A 19702-nucleotide genomic window follows, 5' to 3' on the forward strand; every position below is an offset into this window, starting at 1 on the left:
AGTGGGGGTGGGGTTCTCTCCGCTCGACCGGAAGTGGCCGTTGAAGCCGGCTGTAGGCATGAAAAGAGGTTGGCCGAAGGAAAAGTCCAGCTGCTTTGGCTCCCTTCACTAGGTTTGGTGATTGTCCCAGAGCTTCCGGACCCGGGATCGGAGTGAGGGAATCGCTCTAGAGGGAAGCCCAGGTATCACTATGGCAACCGGCAGCCCTCCGGCCGCGTGACGTCACCTCTCTCACTCTAGGCTAGGAGCGGCCTCTGCGGGAGGGAGCTGGGGAGTCCTCGAAGAGGGCGCCCCTCGCCTACTTCAGTGTGGGGGCTGTTCCTCCCCGATCTCTGGGAGGGCTTTGTTCTTTTGTTCAGGCCTAGGAGGAAGGCCTAGAGCCGGGCCCCGCCCTGTTTGTCCACCTTTCAGCTTCTCTGCTCCGCAACAGGTGTGTCTTCTTGAGCCCGCGGGGGTGTGAGCCCGCAAGTGTGCACTGAGGTAACCGTTCGAGTAAATGGGCGCCTCTAGCCGGATTCTAGGGTAGGCGGCAGGGTATTTATTTTTTTTAATCTGCGGCCAGACCTGCGTACTCGATCTCCATTCTGTTTTTGTTCGGTGGCGGGAGTGCCACTTGCCTCTTTAATGCTCTCTCTGGGCATTTCTGTTTTCCAAGGATCTCTTGACCACTGTGCAAAACTCTTTTAAGGTGTGATTGTGTAGCGGTTGCCGCTGACCCCATCTTGTGTCTTTTAGGGCAACCAACTTCAGCGTGTATAAGGGCTCAGACTCCTGCTGGACATCTGGACTCCAGAAAGAGGACCCAGATACGCTGCTTGGGAAACCCTGGTGTCCAGATTCCAAGAGGAAGGGGATGAGCGCCTGAGATGGAAGGTAGTAGGGATGACTTGGCGGGGGGGGGGGGGGGGGGGGGGGGAGAGTGGGATAATGATGGCAAAAGGAATGTCCTGACCTGAGGATTAAATACTTGACAGAGCTGGAAGAGGTGAAAGAAAGAAGCCTTATATATATGAGGATCGAGAAAAGAAACAATTACATCATGGGGAGAGACTTGGAGGAAGAGTTAGTTCTGCCTGGCTTTGGGATTGGGGAATGAAAAGGAGTAATGATTCAGAATGTCTGTGATCCTCACATGACTTGTATTTATTAAAAATTAGAATGATAAGCTTACAGTGAGAAAAAATCTTGGTAGTCATCTCATCAAGTGCAAGAATCAGTTCTGAAATAGCCCTGGGTGTTGGCCATCTGTTAAGTCTATGCCTTAACATCTGTTAAGTCTTTGGAGGTATTAAACTCCATTTTGAGTGCAGACTATTCTCTTGTTGGCTTTTTCTTTTTTTAGTTCCTTATATTAGGCAGAAGTGCCTTTCCTTGTAACTTCTGTGTTGATCTTAGTTCTTAGTCTTCCAAAGCAAGAGACTGCTCTCTAACACTGCTGCCCTTCAGATATGTGAATTCAGCTGTTTCCAACTCCTACTCACAAATTCTCTCTCTTTTCTAAGTAAAACAGCCTCAGTTCCTTTGATGGGTCTCTATGTGATATATCTAGTGTGCGTGCTAGGTTGCTTCAGTTCTGTCTAGACCTCTTCTCTAAAAACTCTACCGCATGACAACAAGCTGCTTAAAATGCATTGCCTAAGACTACACATAGTCATTTAGATGTACTTTGAAAAACATCTTAAAGTGTGATGTACTATTTCTTTTGATTTGGCTATTTCTGCTGTTCAGTATCATTGTATTTGCTTTTTAAAAATCAGCGATATTTTGCTGTTAGTCCTAGATCTTTTTTTTACATAAACTGCTGTTAACTAGATTTACATCATCCTTGTATAATAGAATTGCTTTTTATTCTTAATGTCAGGACTTCATATTTATTTATTATGATTGTTCAATTTTTTTTGCCAAATATTTTAGCTTGTCAGAGTAATCAGTAATTAATATTAACTTGGTTTTTCAGTATTTTAACTGTTTTTTTCAACTTTATGGGTAAGGACAGAGCCCTGTGATACGTCCCTCTAGACTTTTTTTATATTGTCATTGTCTTTACATTCTTTAGGTTTGGCTGTGCAGTCATTTGGTTTAACCTAACTGCTATCATACAGTCCTTTTTCTTGGATCTGTTTAATATCACTAAAAATCTTAACATTATTTATATTATTTACTTAGGTTTGAGCTATACCTTACATTTGTCCTCAGTTCTTTTTTTCTAAAGGTACAAAGAATCTCTGTTTTATTTCTTACAACTATGGTGTATCTACAGTTATCTCAAAACAAAAAGTTTAATGAAAAAATCAATTGTCCTTCATTCTATTGCCAATGAACAATTGGAAATTGTAATAAAAATAATTCCATAGCCTCCAAAATATGAAACAAGAATAGAAACCAACAAAAACATGCAAGATCTGTACATTGAAAGCTGCAAAGCATTGCTGAGAAAATTTTTTTTCCAGCTTTATTGAGATATAATTGATCCTGACATTGTGTAAGTTTAAGTTACCCAATGGGATGACTTGATCCACCTATGTATTGCAAAATGTTTTCCACAATAAGGTTAGTTAACCACATCTATCACCACATATATTTGCCTTTCTCTGTGTGTGTGTGTGTGTGATGAGAATATTTAAGATTTATTCTGTTAGCAACTTATAAGTGTATAATACAATATTGTTAACTATAATTACCATGCTGTACATTAGATCATCAGAGCTTATTTATAACTGAACATTTATACCCTTTATTCAAAATCTCCCTATATACCCCACCCTCCAGCCCCTGGAAACCATCATTCTACTATTTCTTTCTGTGTTCTGCCTTTTTAGATTCCACTGATATGATCATGCAATATTTGTCTTCCTCTTTCTTATTTCACTTAGCATAGTGCCTTCCATCCATGTTGTCCCAAATGACAGAATTTCCTTCCATTTTATGGCTGAATAGTATTGCATTATATATGTGTATATTCCCATTAGTGGGAATATAAATTGGTGTACCCACTGTGAAAAACCATACAGAGATTCCTTAAGAAATTAACAATAAAACTACCATATAACCCAGCAATCCCATTTCAGGCTATGTATCTGAAGGAAATGAAATCACTATCTCAAAGAGATATCTGCAACCCCATATTCATTGCAGCATTATTTATAATAGTCAAGACATGAAAGCAACCTTAGTGCCCATCAGTGGATAAATGGATAAAGAAAATATGGTATATATTTATATTTCCATAGCAGCCATGCCAGTTTACATTCCCACCAACAGTGGACAAAGGTTCCTTTTTCTCCACATGCTCTCCAACATTTATCTCTTTGTCTTTGTAATAATATTCATTCTAACATCTCTGAGGTGATATCTCATTGTGGTTTTGATTTGCATTTCCCTGATGACTAGTGATATCAAGGACCTTTTCATATACATCGGCCATTTGTATGTCTTCTTTGGAAAAATAACTATTAAGGTTCTCTGCCCATTTTTAAATTGGATCATTTGGGTTTTTTAGCTATTGATTTGTATGAGTTCCTTATATATTCTGGATACTGGCCACTTATTAGATACATGATTTGCAAGTTTTCTACTGTTCCATAGGTTGTCCTTTTATTTTACAAATTGTCTCTTTTGCTTTTTAGTTTGATGTTGTCTCACTTGTTTTTTTGGGGGGGTTACATATCTGTCTGTGTAAATTTCCTCTTACTGTTAAAATCTTCAATGAAAAAATCTTCTTTTTTTTTTTTTTTCCTCAAGATTTCTTTTACAAAATTTCTTTTCCATTACTGGTCAAAATGAAGCCTGGAATAACTGTTGCTTTTGTTGTTTCCTCTCCTTTTTGAGAATTGGACTTTCATGTCAACCATTACTCTGAATAGATCTCCCAAGAGCAAAGTTTGTTTTCATTTTGTTTATTGATGTTTAAGTTACTACATTAAGTGCATGAACTTAAGCATACCACTTGATTAATTTTTATATATTATATACAGTGTAACTACCTTCCACACTAAGATACTGAATATTTCTATTGCCCCAGCAGTCTCTCTTATGTGCCTGTCAGTCAGTAGCCCTCCAGAGGTAACCACTCTTCTAAGTTTTTGAATTTAATATACAGGCACACCTCAGAGATATTATGGGTTTAGTTCCAGCCACTGTAATAAATCATATATCAAAATAAACTGAATCCCATGAATTTCTTGGTTTTCTAGAGCATATAAAAAAGTTATGTTTATACTATATTGTTGTCTAAGTGTAAAAAGTGTAAAAAGCACTATGTGTAAAAAAATGTATATACCTAATCTAAAAAAAATAGGTAATTGCTAAAAAATGCTAAATATCATCTGAGCCTTTCAGAAGTTATAGTAGTAGCATGAAAAATTACTGGTCACAGATCACCATAAAAAATACAGTAATAACAAAAAGTTTGAAATATTGTTGAAAATTACCAAAATGTGACACACAGACATGAAGTGAGCAAATGTGTTGGAAAAAAAATGGTGCTGATAGACTAGCTCAATATGGGATTGCCACAGGCCTTCAATTTGTAAAAAGAAAAAAAAAAAAAAAAACCCAGTGTCTAAGAAGTGCAAATAAAGTAAAGCACAATAAAATGAGGTATGCCTGCAAATGTACTCATATAGTATGTATTCTTTTGTGTTTGTCTTATTTTGCTCAATATTGTTTATGGAATATACCCATGTTGTTAGGTAAAGCATCCTTTTATATTTTGGAATACTATTCTATTGTATGAATATACCACAGTTTATCCATTTTGCTGAAAGCCATTTGGATTCTTTCTGATTTGGGCATATTATAAATAAACCTTCTATGAACAATCTTGTACAAGTCTTTTGGTGAACATAACTCCTCATTTCTCTGGGTATATGCGTAGGACTGTAATTGTGGAGTCATAGAGCAGGTGTATGTATATCTTTCATATATACTCCCAGTTTTTCTAATGATTGGCCCCACAGCAATGTACAGAAGTTCTAATCTCTGTATTCTTGCCAGTAGGTAGTACTGACCATGTCTATTGAATTTTAGACACTCTGGTGGGTAGGTAGTGTAACTAAGTATATGTCATTGTGATATTTAATTTGTATTAATAGCAAAGTTTCAAAGAGTGAGGGGGAGACTTTTGGAAAGTAATCTGATTGTTAATTTATATTTTATATGTAGCAGAGAATATGTACATGTATAAAGGGAATGTATCCATTCTTCACCAAACTCCCATCCAGACAGCCACAGTGGATACATGTTAAAGGGATGTAAAGGGAAATTCCCTTTATACATGTACATTGTCAGAAGGCAGCAGAAATATTTTGCATCACTTAATGAAGAATATGGATTAAGTTGTATGATGAAAGTGACTATAAGTATGTAGGGGCAAAATTGAAGCTTAAAGTAATTCTTTACTTCCTAAGTCTGCTGATGAAAGTACCAGGGTCCTAGTCAGCAGTTACCTTGTGTTTTTTGTGTTTAGAAGGAAATGGTATAGTTCCTGCTGTTTTCATGTAGAAAAAATAAGTGGATTTTATAGCTAACTTGGACAGGATTCATTGTAGTTTCTTTTCCCTCCGCTAGATCTGTCTGCTCCAGAGTCTGCCCTTTTCCAAGGGGGACATACTTTACTCCCATCAGCTAGTTTTCAGGTAAGTTGAGATTTCCTTTACATTTCAGTCCTTAGAGAGGAATTGTGTATTCTTTTGGTGTAACATGTGTTTATCTAAGAACCAATATTGGCAATTCATTCTGGGCTCCCATTTGCCAACCACTTTCTTCCTAACTCTGCCTCTCCAGCTTGACTAATCTATTCATCACTTAACTTCTTGCTTACATCTTGCCATTTGCCAGCGATGAGAGAGCAAAACTTGATATTTTACCTGAATAGACCAAATGACTGCTACAAAAATATAAATATTAAAAAGGTGAAATGAGTACCATGGAAAACGGAGAATCAACAAAAATAAATGTAGTCCAGAGGGTTTAGGAGAGTTTCTGCAGTTCTCATTGCTTCTTTCTTGTGTAACTCCCTTCCATATAGTACTCTGTCCTGTGAACTCTAGTCACCTTGACTTCCTCAAACTCAGCATTATCTTTTCAGTTCAGAGAATCTACAGGGTGGCTCTTGAATTCCCCTTCCCTGCGCCCCTGCCTGGAAACTCTTAAAGCAGTAAGCTGGAGCAGTTGTAGGGCTCACTTCATTTGCTTCCTGATTCATGGAGATCACTGTTCTTTGTTATCTGAGATTCAGTGCCTTGGAAACTTGTTTCATACATTTTGTCTGGAATTTTTTGGTTATTTAATACAGGAGGGTAAATCCAATCCTGTCAATCCCATCAGAGGTACAGCTTGATCTTTTTGAGTTTTGGTTTTCCACTGTAAGCTTTGCTAGGGCTGATCTAGTGTAGTCTTACTATTGGGCTGTGTTTTCAGGGTCCCTGTGACCACCGTTTACTTCAGTGATTTGCTAGGATGATTCATCCACCCCAGCAGTATAACTCAGGAATAGAGATCATGGCCACAAAGGATATACAGTAGGCTCAGAAGGAAACACATACTTATAAGGCTCCAAAGAAATCAGGCTGTACTTTCTCTCTTGCTGTTGTCCACAGAGACATGAGAAATGTCTCTCATCGAGGAAGTCTGCTTGAGTCTCTCAGTCCAGAGTTCTTAAAAGGGAGCTGATCACATCGGTGTGTGCTCCCTTGTGGCTGTTAACTAGTCCTGGTGCAGGCCTCAAACTGGGCACCACATGTGCATCATAAATCTTCATGTATACTTTAAACAATGCTGACAGTCTGGTACATCCTGCCCCAGTATTCCAGACACACAATAACTTCGTCAGTCGTTAACTATATAAACATTCATTTTCAGAGCTTGTTTAAGGTTCAGAAACATGGATCCAAGTGTCCCTGGAAATGAGCAAAGATTGAGCAAACGGGACTTGCTGCTTTAACTCTTTCCTCACAGGCTAAACTTTGCTGCTCCTAAGGTGCATTGGAACTGTTGGTGGGAGCTGATTGCTCATACCATCTTAACTCTGGGTTCAGTTGTGTCATGTTGATAACTTGTTATTGCCTGTGAAGATTGTATTTACACCAGATTTTTGGAGCTGCTCCTCTGTGCATCTCCCTTGTCTCTAGTATCTATCCTGCAGATCCCCTGCGTTTATAATCCTGAGCTGCCACCTGTGTCTCTTTAGTTCGGGAAGACCACTGTGCCTTGCTCAGCTTCTGCTCCCTGCTCTGCAGTCTGGAGATGCCTCCAGGCAGGACACTGAAGGATCTGAGGAGCTCATGTGATTTTCTGTCTTAGGGATCACAGTTCTGTTCTGTCTGCTGTTCAAAGTACTAAAACCCTTGTTTCAGTTCTATTGTGGAGTTTTATAGTTGTTTACACTGGGAAAGCTAGTCCAGTTGCTCTGTCATGGTTGTAAGTCCCAATAATTTATCTGTTTTAAAACAAAATGAACTCATTTGCTCAGGAAGTTCCCCTGCATTGCCTCTGAGTCCCACTAGAGTTGCACTGATAATATTTGGTAGTGTATTCTTTTAGCTTTTTCTCTGTGCATTAACATACAAACTTTCTATTCATAAAAATAAAAATGGTGTAATACCATGTATACTATTTTTAGTATGACATACATTTCCTAATCTGTGCATGTTTATTTTTTGATACACTTTATTTTTAAAATGTCTGCATGAACTGCTTTGGTATGGATGTACCATGAATTCTTTAACCACTGTCCTATTAACGGACATTTAAGTTTACTTTTTTCCTCACAAACAATGTTGCAAGGATATTTTTACATATGTTTTTGCATCCCAGGGTGTTTCTAGAGAATGAATTCCTACAAGCTACAAACTTGGCTTGAATGATATATGCATTTAAAGTTTTGATAGATCCTGGCAGACTGCCCCTGGATGGATTGCATTAGGGTTCTGTTCCCACAGTAATACACCTGAGCATTTTCAGCCGTGTTCCCTAATCTGATATCTCATTGTTTTATGATGTTTTTCTTGGAATGGAGCATATTTTCATGGTTTTAATGCCTTAGATGAATTACCTGTGTGGGTTGTTGGCCTTTTTTTGTTATTGTTGTAGGTTGTTCATCTTTCATCCATTTTGCTATTTGCAGGAGCTCAGAATGTTGCATTTTGTTTATGGTTTTTTACAGAAGCTTTACATTTTATGTAGTTTTATCTGTCAATCTCTCTCATAATTTTTACTTTCCATATATCAAGCTTATGAAAGTATTTTTATGTCTTTTATTCTATTATTTTTGCTTTTTCTTTAAAATTTAATGCCTAATCCAGCAGATATTTTTGTGAGGCCATGAAGTAGGGAACTCAGTTTATTTTTTTCTCAAATAGACAGTTATTTGTTATGACACCATTTAGTGACTAATCCACCTTCTCAAAGCTACTTTGAAAGTTGCTTAATCCCATTTAGTTCTTATAAACAAAGATGTATTTTAGGGTTATCTGTTTTTCATTGAGTTTTATTCCATACTAGACCAGTCTGTTTTATCTTTCAGTATACTTTACTATGTTATTTAGTATATTTTGAAATGTGGTAGGGTAAGTCCCCTCCCCAGACTCTTTAAAACACATTTTTGGCTGTTCTTGCACTTATAGTAGTAAAATGTATTATTGATGTTAGTAGGTTTACTCTTGATACTTGAGATATCTTGGAACACAGAGATGATGATGATGATAATTGTGAAGATCAATACAATAGCAGTCAACATTGACTGAGCACTTGCTGGACCCTAAATTAAGCATTTGATAGCAAACATTTCTTGCTTAATTCTTACAGTAATCCTATGAGTCAGGTTCTGTTTTTATATTCATTTTGCAAAGGAAGAATTATCAAAATCATTTCTCAGATAGCCCAGAACTTCCCTTGCTTCTATCAGTATAGCTAAATTTGCCCCTTTTCTAGGTAAATGCTTTATGGCTAAGCAGAGATATGTCTGGTCTTCCAGGAGTCAGTGACCTTCAAGGATGTGATAGTGGACTTTACCCAGGAAGAATGGAAACAGCTGGATCCCGTACAGAGAGGTTTATTCAGGGATGTGACATTGGAGAATTATACACATCTGGTCTCTATAGGTAAGGATGACTTTTCTGAGTTAATATCTGGAGGTGTGGAGGAGGAGGGAACTCACGTACTTAGGTGAGTTTTTTCCTTTCAGTTAAGGAAGGACTTCTAAAGTTCGAAAGGTTTTGAAAAGGTTTCTACTCTCTAGTAGGCTTCCTTCATGGCTCAGTTGGTAAAGAATCTGCCTACAATGTGGGAGACCTGGGTTTGATCCCTGGGTTGGGAAGATCCCATGGAGAAGGGATAGGCTACCCACTCCAGTATTCTGGCCTGGAGAATTCCATTGACTGTGTAGTCCATGGGGTCACAAAGAGTCGAACATGACTGAGTGACTTTCACTTTCACTGTCTAGTAAGTAGAAGGACAAACTAATAATCTTTCTGAACCCAGATCAGTTCCCAAATTATACCACATTTGGGAACATATGACATCGAAGCTTTGTATATATTTTACTTCTGTCTGATTTGTCCACCTCTTCTTTCCTCTAAAGACAAAGCGATGAGAATGAACTCTGAGAGGGCACTTTTCTCTCACCACAGAAAGGTAACTTTTTTTTTTTACTCCAATGAATAGGACTCCAAGTTTCCAAACCTGATGTGATTTCCCAGTTAGAGCAAGGGACAGAGCCATGGATTGTGGAGCCCAGCATCCCAGCAGGGACCCCTGGAGGTAAGTAATGGATACCTGGCAGGTGAATGTTGTTAACTCTGACCACCAGCCTGATGAGAGGATTTTACATCTGAAATGTAGATGTACTTGCCTCTCCTTAAAGTGTCTGTTGTGGAGAATGAAGGCATCTGTACTCTCATGTGTTGTCAAAACACTAAATGTCTCAACATGTGAATACATATACATTTTTATACTCCTTTCAAAGGACGTGTTCTTCCTGCTTTTTTCTAAAAGCAACTTCTTGACATGGAATCTGGATTCTATCCTTTCTCAACCTCCTTTGGGACCCAAGTCTTATAATTATTCGTACTTTTCAGTCCTTACAGTTTTTTTTTTTGGATCTCTAGGCTCCATCCCCAGTACCTTCAAACAGAAATAGGTGCCTAAATTCCAGATACTTTACTCAACACTGTTAATCTATCTGGCCACCATCCAGTCTGCCTTTTTGCTTTCCCAACCAAACTCTGCAAAAGTGAGTTTCATACCTGTAGACATCATTTTTTTTCATACCTATTCCTGCCTTAATCTCATTATGTGACTTCTTATCCTACACAGTATTGTCCTGTCCTTGACATTATGAATAACTTTCTTCTAAACCTTGATTCTTAAACTGCACAGAGAGACCTCCTCAAAGATCTGACCCTGAAAAAATATAGAAACTAAGACACTTTAGGTAAGGAATATATCTTCAGAAGTAATGAGGTAGGCATAGGGGGTCCTTTTTTATGGGGAGGAAAAAAGCATGCAGTGTTCAAATTTGGGAAGTGCTGAATTAGCTAAATTTTAGCAGGTTTCATTCTCTCTTGTTTTTTTTGGCTGTGCAGGGTCTTTGTTGCAGACCACAGGCTTCCCATTGTGGTGTTGGCTTGTAGACTCTGGAGCATGGGCTCAGTAGTTGTGTCACATGGGCTTACTTGCTTCATGGCATGTGGCATCTTCCCAGACCAGGGAGCCAACTCATGTCCCCTGTATTAGCAGGTGGATTCTCATCCATTGTGCCACCAGGGAAGTCCTTTAGCAGGTTTCTTATTAGAGAACCACTCAGAGATTTTTTTTTTTCTTTACATAGTCAGGAATTATGAATTTCCAAGAGTTGCATAGAATGTAACAATTCTTTCCCCCATCCTCCTAACCATGATTCTGGTTTGTTTGTTTTTTTATACTGCACCTTTAAATTCTTTCTTTTAAAAGATGGTTTCATGGAACACAATTTGAAAAACAAATTTTTAAAAAAATAAGAGCTTTAATAACTTGTGTTTACAGTTTGTTAACTTTTGGAAAGTTAACAATGAGGTGGCCACTGGCCCAAGCCCTTGTCTGCATCATTTTCCTGTCCTCTTAATTAGCATCTTCTCTAAGCTGTCTTGGTGACTTGGCCCCTGCAGGATTGTGAGATATATAGATACAGATATTTATTTATTTACCTATCTATCTATCTATATATGCACACATATTCTGTCTTACTAGTCTACCTTGTTCTTTTGCAACCTGAATGTCAGCACCCTCTCTTATCTCTCCACGCACAGGGTGTCGGAATATACTGTGGTCATTGCCCATTGTCTTTGCATACTGTATAGTAAAGTGAAAATTGCTTCCTGTGGTAGGAGTGGTACTGTTCAGTCTGGCCTTCTGGAATTTTCTCCAATCTTTCATTCATTACCCCACTCCTGATACTCTGGTTACTCTTGGTTATTGCATTGTCACAGTATGACAATGTGGATAATATTGGTCAGTCTGTTGCATATATATTTATGTTGGAGTTCATCTGGAACTCCAACCTGGCTCAAGATCAGTCACTTCTACACTCTTTTTGCCTTTAACAGCATATGACTCCCTGGTCTCCATATCCTTCCCTGTGAAGCACTTCCAGGAGATACTTTTTATGGTTATCTACCGTACAAGTAGTAGTTCCCTTGTAGCTCAACTCGTAAAGAATCCACCTGGAATGTGGGAGACCTGGGTTTGATCCCTGGGTTGGGAAGATCCCCTGGAGAAGGGAAAGGCTACCCACTCCAGTATTCTGGCCTGGATAATTCCATGGACTGTTTAGTCCATGGGGTCGCAAAGAGTTGGACACGACTGGTTGCTTTTCGTTCACTATACAAATATATCCTTCTTAGCATTGTGGAAAACATATCCATTTCTTATATTGATTGGTTGTTCCCCCCCAAACTTGTTTTGCATGAATCTTCTTGTCCCTGCTAGAGAAATATTGCTGTTATGAGGCTGCCTGCCCTTCTTGCTGATAGGTGCTACACCATTACCCATGGTTCCAGGTATGGAGAGCATGGTAGGCAGCTCTGGCTCCCTGCCCTGCTCTTCATGCTTGCAGTGATCATGGTGATGATCACAGCTGGGCTGGCAGGTGATTCAGGGTTTGCTGGGGGTCTGCTGTACCTTCCTGTTACTGGTGGAACCAAAGAAATGCTGTTTTAAATACAGCCTTTTTTTCTTTACTAAATCTGCCAACATTGACTAACCTGTCATCTTTCTTGTCTTGGTACAAGACAAACTATCCCAGAGTATTCAGCAGAATAGTGTAACTCTACTTCCTGATTATGTACTTTTCTGGTTTCTTATATTCTTTTGCTTGTTTGCTGAAAACTGCTTTCTTTCATTAGTATTTATTATTCATCCATTACACGAAACACTCAAGGATCTTTCCTTATCACTGCTCTTTTTTCACATACATTCTTACATCTTTAGCTATTCTTTTCCTTCCTCTTTTGAGCTGATAGTTCCTATCCTATATTTGAACATTTTAGTTATTCCGCTACTTTTGGCATCTTCCATCCCCTCAAACACCATTATAGTGTAGTCCTTCTTTTCTCTTCCTAATTCTGAAAATGCCTAGGATTGACCTTGTCCTCTTCCTCCACCTAAATTATTTTCTTTACTATTTACAACTTTCTCATTTCTAGCAGTGATACAGCTACTGCTTCAGTTTTCTAGGCTATAAACCATGGAGCCCAAGTCATATCTTCTGTTTGTCTTATCTTGAAATCATGGTTCTTAGATTTTTGTTTTGTTGTTCATTGGCAAGGAATCCCTGTTCAGACTGTCCTTTTTAGATCCAGTCCATCTTGTCTCCTCTTAGCTATGTCTGTGTTCACTCTCTAAATTTACTGTCACCTTAAGTGGAGTTCCCTTCCTGGTAGAGATTATCTGTGAAATTAAATTAGGCAGTGTCTTGCTGCTCTCATATTTTATTTATCATTCTCCTTAGCTCTTTCCAAATTTCTCCCCAAATAATAGGGCTGTATTTGAAAGTTCTCAGAATTCCCTGAGGGCTTTGTTTTTAGTTGCATTAGGTCATCCCCACAGTAACACTTTTTTTGTTGTTTTTTTTTTTCCCCCCTCAATTCAGATAATGCTGACATTTTCTTTTTCTTTCAGACTGGGTGACAAGACCAGAAAATAGCATAACAGCCTCAGAGCTGGACATTTCTGGAGAAGAGCCATCTCCAGGGGCAGTAGCAGAAAAACACAAAAGGGATGATCTTTGGAGCACCAACTTCTTAGAAACTTGTGAATCCAAAGGCAGTCCAGAGAGGCAGCAGGCAAATGAACAGACACTGCCAAGGGAAATAAAAATAACTGAAAAGACCATACCAACTTCGGAGCGAGCACATGTAAATAATGACTTTGAAAAAAGGATCAATGTGAGTTTAGACCTTTTAACACACAAAAAAATATCTCCAAAACAGACCTCTACTAAACCAAGTGTCAAACAGAATTTAAACGCAGTTAAAAAAGAGAAGTCTTGTAAGTGCAATGAATGTGGGAAAGCTTTTACTTATTGTTCAGCTCTTATTCGCCATCAGAGAACGCATACTGGAGAAAAACCCTACAAATGTAATGAATGTGAAAAAGCCTTCAGCCGGAGCGAAAACCTTATAAACCATCAAAGAATTCATACTGGAGATAAACCATACAAATGTGATCAGTGTGGGAAGGGCTTCATTGAGGGTCCATCTCTTACTCAACATCAAAGAATTCACACTGGAGAAAAACCCTATAAGTGTGATGAATGTGGGAAAGCTTTTAGTCAGAGAACCCACCTTGTTCAGCATCAGAGAATACACACTGGTGAGAAACCATATACTTGTAATGAGTGTGGAAAAGCCTTTAGCCAGAGAGGCCACTTCATGGAACATCAGAAAATCCATACAGGAGAAAAACCTTTTAAATGTGACGAATGTGATAAAACATTTACCAGGAGCACACACCTTACTCAACATCAAAAAATCCATACTGGAGAGAAAACCTATAAATGTAATGAATGTGGGAAGGCATTCAATGGACCCTCAACATTTATTCGCCATCATATGATTCATACTGGGGAAAAACCATATGAGTGCAATGAATGTGGTAAAGCCTTCAGTCAGCACTCAAACCTCACTCAGCATCAGAAGACACATACTGGGGAGAAACCTTATGATTGTGCTGAATGTGGGAAATCCTTTAGTTACTGGTCATCCCTTGCTCAACATCTCAAAATTCATACTGGAGAAAAACCTTACAAATGCAATGAATGTGGAAAGGCCTTCAGTTACTGCTCATCCCTTACTCAACATCGGAGAATTCACACCAGAGAAAAGCCTTTTGAATGCGGTGAATGTGGAAAGGCTTTCAGTTATCTCTCAAACCTTAATCAACATCAGAAAACTCATACCCAAGAGAAAGCTTATGAATGTAAGGAATGTGGGAAGGCCTTTATTCGAAGTTCATCTCTTGCTAAACATGAAAGGATTCATACTGGTGAGAAACCCTATCAGTGTCATGAATGTGGGAAAACCTTCAGTTACGGCTCATCCCTTATTCAGCATAGGAAAATACATACTGGAGAAAGACCTTACAAGTGTAATGAATGTGGGCGAGCCTTCAACCAGAACATACACCTTACACAGCATAAGAGAATTCACACAGGAGCAAAGCCTTATGAGTGTGCTGAATGTGGCAAAGCCTTTCGACATTGTTCATCTCTTGCTCAACATCAAAAAACACACACAGAAGAAAAACCCTACCATTGTAATAAGTGTGAAAAGGCCTTTAGCCAGAGCTCCCATCTGGCTCAGCATCAGCGAATTCACACTGGAGAGAAGCCCTATAAGTGCAATGAATGTGACAAAACCTTTAGCCGGAGCACTCATCTGACTGAACATCAGAATACTCATACTGGAGAGAAACCTTACAATTGTAATGAATGCAGGAAGACTTTCAGCCAGAGCACTTACCTCATTCAGCATCAGAGGACTCATTCAGCAGAGAAGCCTTTTGGATGCAATGATTGTGGAAAAGCCTTCAGATACCGTTCTGCTCTCAACAAACATCAGAGACTGCACCCTGGCATATGACTCTTCTAGGATCACCCTAAACATAGGGGATGCATTTATTCGGGGATGCATTTACTCTGGTTTGTCCTTTTGTTCAACACAGAAGAATCAGGGTGGATTGAGAAACTGCCGAAAATACTTTTACTTTTCGCTGTTGTGCTGTGGAATTGAAAGTGCATTGGGCTGAAATAATCCGATTATGTTGTTAAGCAATTTTGTGACATTGGCAAATTCAGCCATTTTAAGCTTCAGTTTCCTCTGTGAACTGAGGGATTTGGAATAGGTCATTTCGGAGGTCATTTAGAGTTTTATATTCAGTTTTGTATGTTCACAATATATTCTTGAATAGGATTATTACCCATCAGCATTTTGCTGTGTTGCATCTAGAGTATATGTATTTATGCATGTTTTGCTAATAGAAAGCATTTATGTTTCAGCAAGTAGACTGGAGGTCTGTTATGCTCCTGTTCTGACACATTCAAGTTCTTTAAGTACCTGGTTCCTAATAAAAAGAATTGTAAAATACCCTCAAATTAACAATTCAGGAGCATATAATGGCTCATTAAGTCAGTACAGGTATTAAATCTTCCTATTATTTTCTGTTCTGGTATGTTTTAACATTCTAGAAGTTTATCACAACTATATAGACCCTCTACTACAGCTTACACCTGTGCTGTTTAACCCTAGTTACATAGTGAAATCACTTAAGTAACTTTATAAAATTCTGTTGCCAAGACTCTACCCCCAGTGACTGACTGGCCTAGGAAGTAGGGTCCAGGCTTCAGTATCTTTTTTAAACTCCTAATATGTACCCTGGTAAAAACAACTGGATTAGACTTCAGTACTCACTCCCTTAGTACCTCCTTGTAGCTACTCCTAGAAGCTCACAGGTAGCTATTGCATACACATAATGTAACTTTGACTGTTAGTTTGTTTTGTAAATTGAATTCTCAAACTTAGAGAGGTAAGGTCAATTTGTTTCCTTACCAAAGTGCAGAAATTAAATGGCTGTATAAAATAATGGTCATTTTATTTGCTTTTCCTTGGCCACCTGATACCATAAGCAGATGGCAGTGAGTGACACTCCTGAAGATGGGTGGCCCATTGGTTGCATGGCCATTTGTGACAACCCTGGTCAAAATAACATTTGAGCCAGAAATAAATGTGAATCTAGCCATAAAGAGATTGGCCCTCATATTTTCTCCAGATACAGTCTGATTACGTGGTCAGCTTTTTTAGGAGCAATTGACAATTTCCTAGCCTGGCCTTGAGAATGGGGAGCTCTGAGAACAAAAGGTAGCACTGAAATTGATCGTTATTTATATAAAGGGGTTCTAGACTCTTCCCACAAAGGAGGTTTGGGGGAGAGACTGCTGTAGCTCACTTCAAGTGAAAAAAATCGTTATTTTTGCTTATATAATGCCAGTGAGCTGCATCAGATTTTTGTCACTTCCTTAAATGAAGATGCTAGGCAGTGAAGAACAGAATTCAGGAAATAAAGTAGCCATTTAAATCGCAGGACTTTTTTCTGTTGTTGTTTTGAAACATCCTTGAAGAAATGTCATCTTGGTATTTCTTAATTTCTCAAGGCTTCCCTTATGTAGGGATTTTATTTATTCCACAGCAGAGAGGTAGACACTGGCAGAGAGGAATGGATCTTAGGTTATAGGATACACTTTGGTTGGAATCTGAGCCACTCCCACAGCATGAGGAAATGAAGTTTCTATATCCAGGTGAAGGGTCCTCCTGTTTCAAAGGAGATCCCAAAATAGAAAATACCAGAGTTTGTCTGGAATGAACAAGAAGACTCTTGTTCTTTTACCACACTGATTCCCATATGAGGGAACAGAATTTATTTGGGAATTTCTCACTAACCTTGAAAGATTTTACTTTGTTCCTTTAATTTGATCTCTTCATAGATAAGGGTCAGATCAAACCCAGAACACTAGGAATGTGTGATCACTGCCTAACTTAATTCTTCTTTTATTAAAAACAAATCTGATCTTTCATGCCTTTATATTCTCAGACTGGATGTGTGCTAACCACTCCCAGATAATATAGGCCTGGAGAAGGGATAGGCAGTGTGGTTCCAGAACTTAACACGATCTCACAACTCTCTGCTAGCTATCCGAGTTTTCCCAAAGTGGGTGAATTTGCAATTGCTGCTGTTTCTCAGAGATACCAATCTACTTATACACTGTGGTAAACTAAGGTTTGGTCCTTTATCACCTGATCTGTCCCTTAGCCATGTACTTAACCTTCCCTCTTTATTCCTATTTTAAGAGCAGAGTGAGTAATTTTAAGTTTCAAACTTTTTTCTTAATTTTGTCAGTTATATGCCATAAACACCAACTATAACACTAACATTACTTCCTTAACATCATACTCAAAAGAGTAGAGCCAAATTAAAATCTAAAGGGGAGATTTTGAAGTTAGAAGTCATAACTTCTTCCTTCCTATAACTTCCGTTATAATTAGTCCAGAAAAGGAGCAGAGGGATTCAGTTTATCTTAGAGGCTTCACAGCCACTGAAGCTGTTCAAAAATAAAAGGATCTCAGAAATAACTAAAAAAGCCAGATAGTTCTTTATGAAGCAAAGAATTCCCTATTATTTACCAAAAAAATCTAATACTAATTTTCATATGTATCTTTGGGTGTTTCAGTGTCCTAGGTTGAGCCTTTAGAGACTAGATGCTGTGAGCTTCAGTATACAAGTGGAGAGGTTGACCTTGAAACAGTATAAATGGTATGACTGTTAAAACAGGAGAGAACATAGCCAAATGTTCTAGTGGATTTGATAATTTGGGAACATTTTGAATCAAGAATAAACAGTAACCACAGAACCTGGGCCTCCTAATTTTACAGTAAAGAGGAAGAAGAAAGAGAGTGGAAGAAGGCATGACCCTCTAGGCTTACCACCTCAAATGCTGGGCACTAAGTATTTATAATTGATTAACTGGTTGAAGGTTAAGAAGAGAAAGTACATTAAACGGATGGGGGGAGAGGTCAACATGATCATAATCATGGCCCAAGTCCCTAGGTAAATTATAGCATCCAGGCTGGAGAGATAAGGAAATGAAATTAGGAAGGGAGTGAGAAAATAGAGGGACACAGGGCCTGTGAATACTGTGATATGAGTTCAGGGGGGCTTAAAGAGCTATGTTAAAAAGTTGAGATGCCTCCCTGTTTGCCTTTCGGGGCTAATAGAGATAGCTGAAGACAGAGCACTTTGAAAAATGTTACTTGATCTCTCTATAGTTCAAGCAGCTAAGAAAGACGATTGTACAACAGGAGACAGCATGTGGTACTCAAAATCATCCTTGACCTGAGCTATTGGCACTCTGCCTTTGATACCTGGAACATATCCACCTTCATTTCCCTTAGGATGAATTATTTTCCATAAGTTTCTTGACCCTTCATGCAAAACACCACCTGTAATTGAGTCTGTTTATATTTTGATGACTGACTGCTGACAGATTTCAAGCCCCCTCCTTTTCCCTTATGCTTCCTCTCTGGGCAAGCTAAATAAGCAAGCCTGGGTGCTTCCTCCCTTGGTGTTTGGGTAGAGGGTGTTCAAACCACACAATCCCTGGCTCACATGCATGAACCCCAATCCCAGTCCAACCCCATCCACCATAAACCTGATATGGAAATCCCTCCCTGCTCTCGGGCTATTATCAGGCCAGTTTGGGATCCTGCTGTGCTCTCCCCAGAAAGGTTTTATTTATGGACAATAAACCTTTTCATACTCTATTGGAGCATGTGGGGAGTCATCAGACTTGACATCTGAACCAAATTTTCAGTGGGGAAAATCTACCTGCCTATGTGTGGGTGACCATAGCACCTCAACCCCAGACTGGTCCTTGCATGAACTAAAGCTCCTTACACAAAGGTGTAAGGAATCAAGTTGTTTCCCTGCAGAAATTCTGGTTCAACTACAAAAACAACCTGCAAAATTAAAATCATGTATACGTGGGACTTCCCTGGCTGTCCAGTGTTTAAAGACTGCATTTCCAATGCAGGGGTGTGGGTTCTATCCCTGGTTGGTCCACATGCCCCACAGTGTGGCCAAAAAAATAAAAATCATGTCAACTTGCTGCATTGAAAGAAGATATAATGTTAAATCACATATAATTACTTTGCTCTCTTGTGTGGCCTATCAGTGCTGGAGAGTGTTTATAGTTCAAGGTTTAAGAGATGTAGCAAGACATTTTAAAAAATTAATTACCTTTTTCCTCTATAAACTGCAAATATTAAAATTTAGTGGTGATATATCTGTCCAGCTAATGGTAGAGAATGGTTCCCAGGAAAAATCTATGACAAGACCAAAGTCAGAGAAGTTTCTCTTTCTCTGGATTTGTCCTTGGGAAGATGGTTTTGGGGGAGGGGGGAGATGATATGAATGACCTCAAAGTGTGATGGAACCTGTATTCTAGACCCTGTCTTGGACACACCTTTGTCTCAGATGGGCTCAGATGGGTGCCTGGGCCATGGATGAACTCACCCTTGAACAGGGGTGAGGGCATTCATCTCCATCTTGGACTAGTGAGAAAGCATAAAGGCTCAAGATCCAGGTCCAAGAGAATTTATCCTTACTGAGGCCTCTG

General features: G+C 38.9%; 1 protein-coding gene across 3 annotated transcripts; it reads left to right on the top strand.

The window, feature by feature from the left end:
- Positions 1-17: 17 nt before the first annotated feature.
- Positions 18-16114, top strand: ZNF184 (zinc finger protein 184). 3 transcript variants are annotated; one of them, XM_043908149.1, is made up of 6 exons: positions 18-182; positions 736-873; positions 5569-5636; positions 8975-9101; positions 9664-9759; positions 13156-16114. In XM_043908149.1, the coding sequence occupies exons 2-6, from the start codon at positions 867-869 to the stop codon at positions 15114-15116; spliced, it is 2259 nt and encodes a 752-aa protein (XP_043764084.1). In that variant the 5' UTR covers positions 18-182; positions 736-866; the 3' UTR covers positions 15117-16114. The 3 variants fall into 3 exon arrangements, with proteins under 3 accessions (XP_043764084.1, XP_043764086.1, XP_043764085.1); XM_043908151.1 differs by lacking the exon at positions 18-182 and adding an exon at positions 224-522; XM_043908150.1 differs by lacking the exon at positions 18-182 and adding an exon at positions 224-430.
- Positions 16115-19702: the final 3588 nt, after the last annotated feature.

Source organism: Cervus elaphus, chromosome 7 (genome assembly GCF_910594005.1).
Source record: "Cervus elaphus chromosome 7, mCerEla1.1, whole genome shotgun sequence".
Taxonomy (NCBI): Eukaryota; Metazoa; Chordata; class Mammalia; order Artiodactyla; family Cervidae; genus Cervus; species Cervus elaphus.